This window comes from Adiantum capillus-veneris, chromosome 26 (assembly GCF_014529385.1).
Source record: "Adiantum capillus-veneris isolate H3 chromosome 26, ASM1452938v2, whole genome shotgun sequence".
NCBI lineage: Eukaryota > Viridiplantae > Streptophyta > Polypodiopsida > Polypodiales > Pteridaceae > Adiantum > Adiantum capillus-veneris.
In genome coordinates, this window is record NC_140956.1 from 12799188 (window position 1) to 12802714 (window position 3527).

The 3527-nt window shown below is 46.3% G+C and overlaps 1 protein-coding gene across 1 annotated transcript; it reads left to right on the forward strand.

Moving 5' to 3' along the window:
• The first annotated feature begins 494 nt into the window (after window positions 1-494).
• Window positions 495-2466, forward strand: LOC147423016 (E3 ubiquitin-protein ligase RING1-like). The gene is made up of 2 exons (XM_086501681.1): window positions 495-634; window positions 810-2466. The coding sequence occupies exon 2, from the start codon at window positions 822-824 to the stop codon at window positions 2058-2060; it is 1239 nt and encodes a 412-aa protein (XP_086357807.1). The 5' UTR covers window positions 495-634; window positions 810-821; the 3' UTR covers window positions 2061-2466.
• The last annotated feature ends 1061 nt before the right edge of the window (window positions 2467-3527 follow it).

Consider the following 3527-nt stretch of genomic DNA (forward strand, 5'->3'; position numbering starts at 1 on the left):
CACAAGGTCTTTAATAAAGCCCGGAACGTGGGATCGATGGCGGTAAAGTTTTGAGCGGATCTCGAGGAGAATGGAAGGCCACTAAAGGTCAGTGGCAATGACTTCCCCATTCCCTTGCTGGGTCTCGAACCCGTGACCCTCGCGTTGGCATGGTAGTGCATTAACCACGTGCCCGCGTGGGTTTGGTTGTTCAACACACCACTTCGTAGCGTGATAAAGTGAACAAGTGCAGGAAAAATTAAAGTCGGCCCTAAATAGTAAACTAAGACGCCATCCAACGGATGCCCGCTATCACGAAAAAAATGTGCCCGAGTTCGATCCCCGGGTGATATAGTGATGAGGAGTGAGGGGCTTGGTCGGTTGCTTTAAAATGATATATTGTGTGCTGGAGTGAAAAGGACGTGGGCCTTGAATTTTATATGGCTTTGCTGCAATTATTGTTTGCGTTGAGATGAAATGGCGGGGACGGCAGGCTTCTTCACCTTCATGTCGTTTCACAACCTGAGTGCCTGGCGAGATTAGCTTCGTCACGCACTCTTTTTAGCAGAGCGTCAACCTTCTAACTGAAGGAGGCGGTTCTCTGCCCTTCTGGCGCTTCATGAGTTTCTAAGGCGCCATTCCTCCTTTCGACGAGGTAAGTCTCATCTTGTTCAGCTGTGTGCGCGTGTGGCTGCGAATTTGTTGCATGTCTTGTGTGTGCGCGCGCGCGCGCATGTGACACTCCGATCGCCAAAGAGGCAGGCATGCACGTGCACGCACATCTACACACGCGCACACTCACCCACTTACATCTGTTCATACTCTAGCAGGTGCTGCCTGCCATGGCAACTGACCCAGGGCTCGTCTATTATTGCTACCATTGTGAGCAAACAGTGCAATTGGCAAGCCGAGATACCTTGATCTGTGCAGATTGTCATAGTGATTTCATTGAGGAGCGTCCAGATGGAGGTTCGGCTGTTGAGGATTCGCCTTCCTCATCAGAATTTACGTTCAATGAAATTGACTACATGGGCCCTGGCTTTGGTCAGCTACTAGAAGACATGTCAAGCTTTCTATCCCACATGCAGGTTACACCCACTGCCGCTCATGGTAGTGATGCCAGCAACAATGAAGAAGCCCCACAAATTTTAAGACTTGGTACAGATGCACGTGCCCTAAACCCAATTCTTTTTCTTCAGGGTCGCATTCAAAATTTGCTGAGCTTGCGCGAGGGCGATTATGTGCTTGATAATGGTGCACCCTCGCGCGTTCCGGGGACTATCGGAGATTACTTTGTTGGGCCTGGGCTTGAGCACCTTATTCAGCAGCTAGCCGAAAATGACCCAAACAAGTACGGCACCCCTCCAGCTTCTAAGTCGGCTGTTGTTGCCTTGCCTACCATCACCATTTCCAAGGACCACTTGGGCACAGATGCTGCTCAGTGTGCTGTTTGCAAAGAGGAGTTTGAATTGCTCTCACCGGTTAAGCAGTTGCCCTGCAGCCATATGTATCATCCTGACTGCATTCTGCCATGGCTTGAGCAGCACAATTCATGCCCTGTTTGCCGACATGAGTTGGCCACAGATGATCCTGACTATGAACACTTGCGTGCACGAAGACTTGCGGCAGGAGAGTTTTCAGGGGCCAGAGGAGGAGATGCTTTGCTTGAAGATCAAAGGGTTCAGGATACACTGACTCTTCGAAGTCTTCCTGGACAACCAGTTGTAACACGCTATTCTGCTGAAACCGACAATTCTTCAGAGCAGCAGGGCATCCTTTTGAGTGCACCAACTGATGGCACTCAAAGAGGCATGAACAATGGTTATGATGGCAGTGCTCTTTCAGAACGACACTTTTCGAGCCTTTCTCCCTGGCTTCGAAGTGCAACAACAATGTCTCAGCTGCATGCGCTTCCAAGAGCAGAAAGTTCAGGTGAAGGCAGCAATGTCTTGACGTCATCAACTGGAGCCTCGAGTGATAGAAATGATCACCGGGAGCAGATCATCAGGGGGTTGTTTGTTTCTCCTGATCCTGACGGAGATGCTATTATGTTGGAGACAAGGGAAGAGGAGTCGGATTAACCACACCATGTAATTACTCGCACTTGGGCGGTCCATTGATCCTGTACTCAAAGACAGGTCCTAGCTCGGGTTTCAATTTTTCGTCTTGATTGCTGAAAGGGTCAGTAATGATTGAGCAGGAAGACCTATCTTTACTGATTTTGTTGCAATCATTGATCCGTTCTTGAGGGATGGTTTTATTGAAGATCTTGGATGCTGACATATTGTCTATGGTGCAAAATTCAGATGAGCCGGTTTGGTCTATGTCTGTATAATTGTGTATATATCTGTTGGATTGTTGCATTTAAATGAAGTAGGAGATTATAGCTGCTGGAAACTTGCAATGGGGCTTGCTGAAGCACATAGAAATTATTGTTTTTCCTGTACGACATGTCTCACATGGTTATCAAGAATGAACTTAAAACCACCCAATTGTAGTGTTTTGTTAGAGAGAAGAGCAAGCAGTTTCAAGCTTGTACAAATTACCTTTGAAGTTTGTTACTCTACAGACAACACAGCTTGAGTCATTGTAAATTTTGCATGCAACGATTGAGGTGCTGTTACTCCAAGGGGGCCTTTGAAATGGGTAAGCTAGCTTTGTTCAGCACAAGTTCTGGCAACATTTTGGTCAGACATTCCCTGTAGAGTTTTCGGTTGTGTGTGTGGCTTAACCAGAGATTTTACATACATCATGTATCATTAAAGGCAGGCAAACTGGTTTTTGTGACATCGCCAAGCCTTTTGCTTTGACTAAAATTATGTGATGGTGAAGGCGATGTATGTACCTTGTCTTGTGGTAAGCTATGCTAGCTGTTGGACAGCTGGATTTGCCTTAGCTATATAAGTTCCTGCAGGTCCTGTGCTCTTCATGGTGTCAATCTTATAGCAGTAGGTTTTAATTCTATGAGGGCATAAGTTGGTATGCTACTTTTGTTTTTGGGTAGCATTTCATTTGATGCAGCCAACAGTGCTAATTAACTTTTTCACAAGGACTGGATGTTGTGTGCACTTCCTTTGTGGAATTTGGGTGGTGAAATATATGTTAGTCCTGGAAATCTTCCGCGAAGGGAAAGAATGAGACTTTTATATCTCAAGTATCCATCTCATCACCAGGAGGGGGACGCCTATGTCTCATCATCCTTCTCACCAGGTGAAAAAGGGGGCCTGCTACGTCTCTGCAGCCTTCTCACTACGAGAAGAACTACATTGCAGTAGCCTTCTCACCACATATGTTTACAAAAAAATCCTGTGTGGCAAGAACCAGTACACGTGGGAGATGAAAACCAATGAGGTATTTGGCATATGATTGTTGGTCAATGTGGAATTTCCGTCAGGTTGCATGCTAATTTTGCTTGCAGTAACATGGAGGCCCATGTGCATGCTGAAGGTAAACCTGTTTTGTCTTGATTGAACTGTGGTAGACTGGCAAGGCTTGATATCATAATAATCCTTGTGTGTTTGGCCTAACCTCATATAGAGAGATACAAA

Coding starts and splice junctions, on each gene's coding strand:
- LOC147423016 (XM_086501681.1), top strand. CDS start 822: ATGGCAACTGACCCAGGGCTCGTCTATTATTGCTACCATTGTGAGCAA.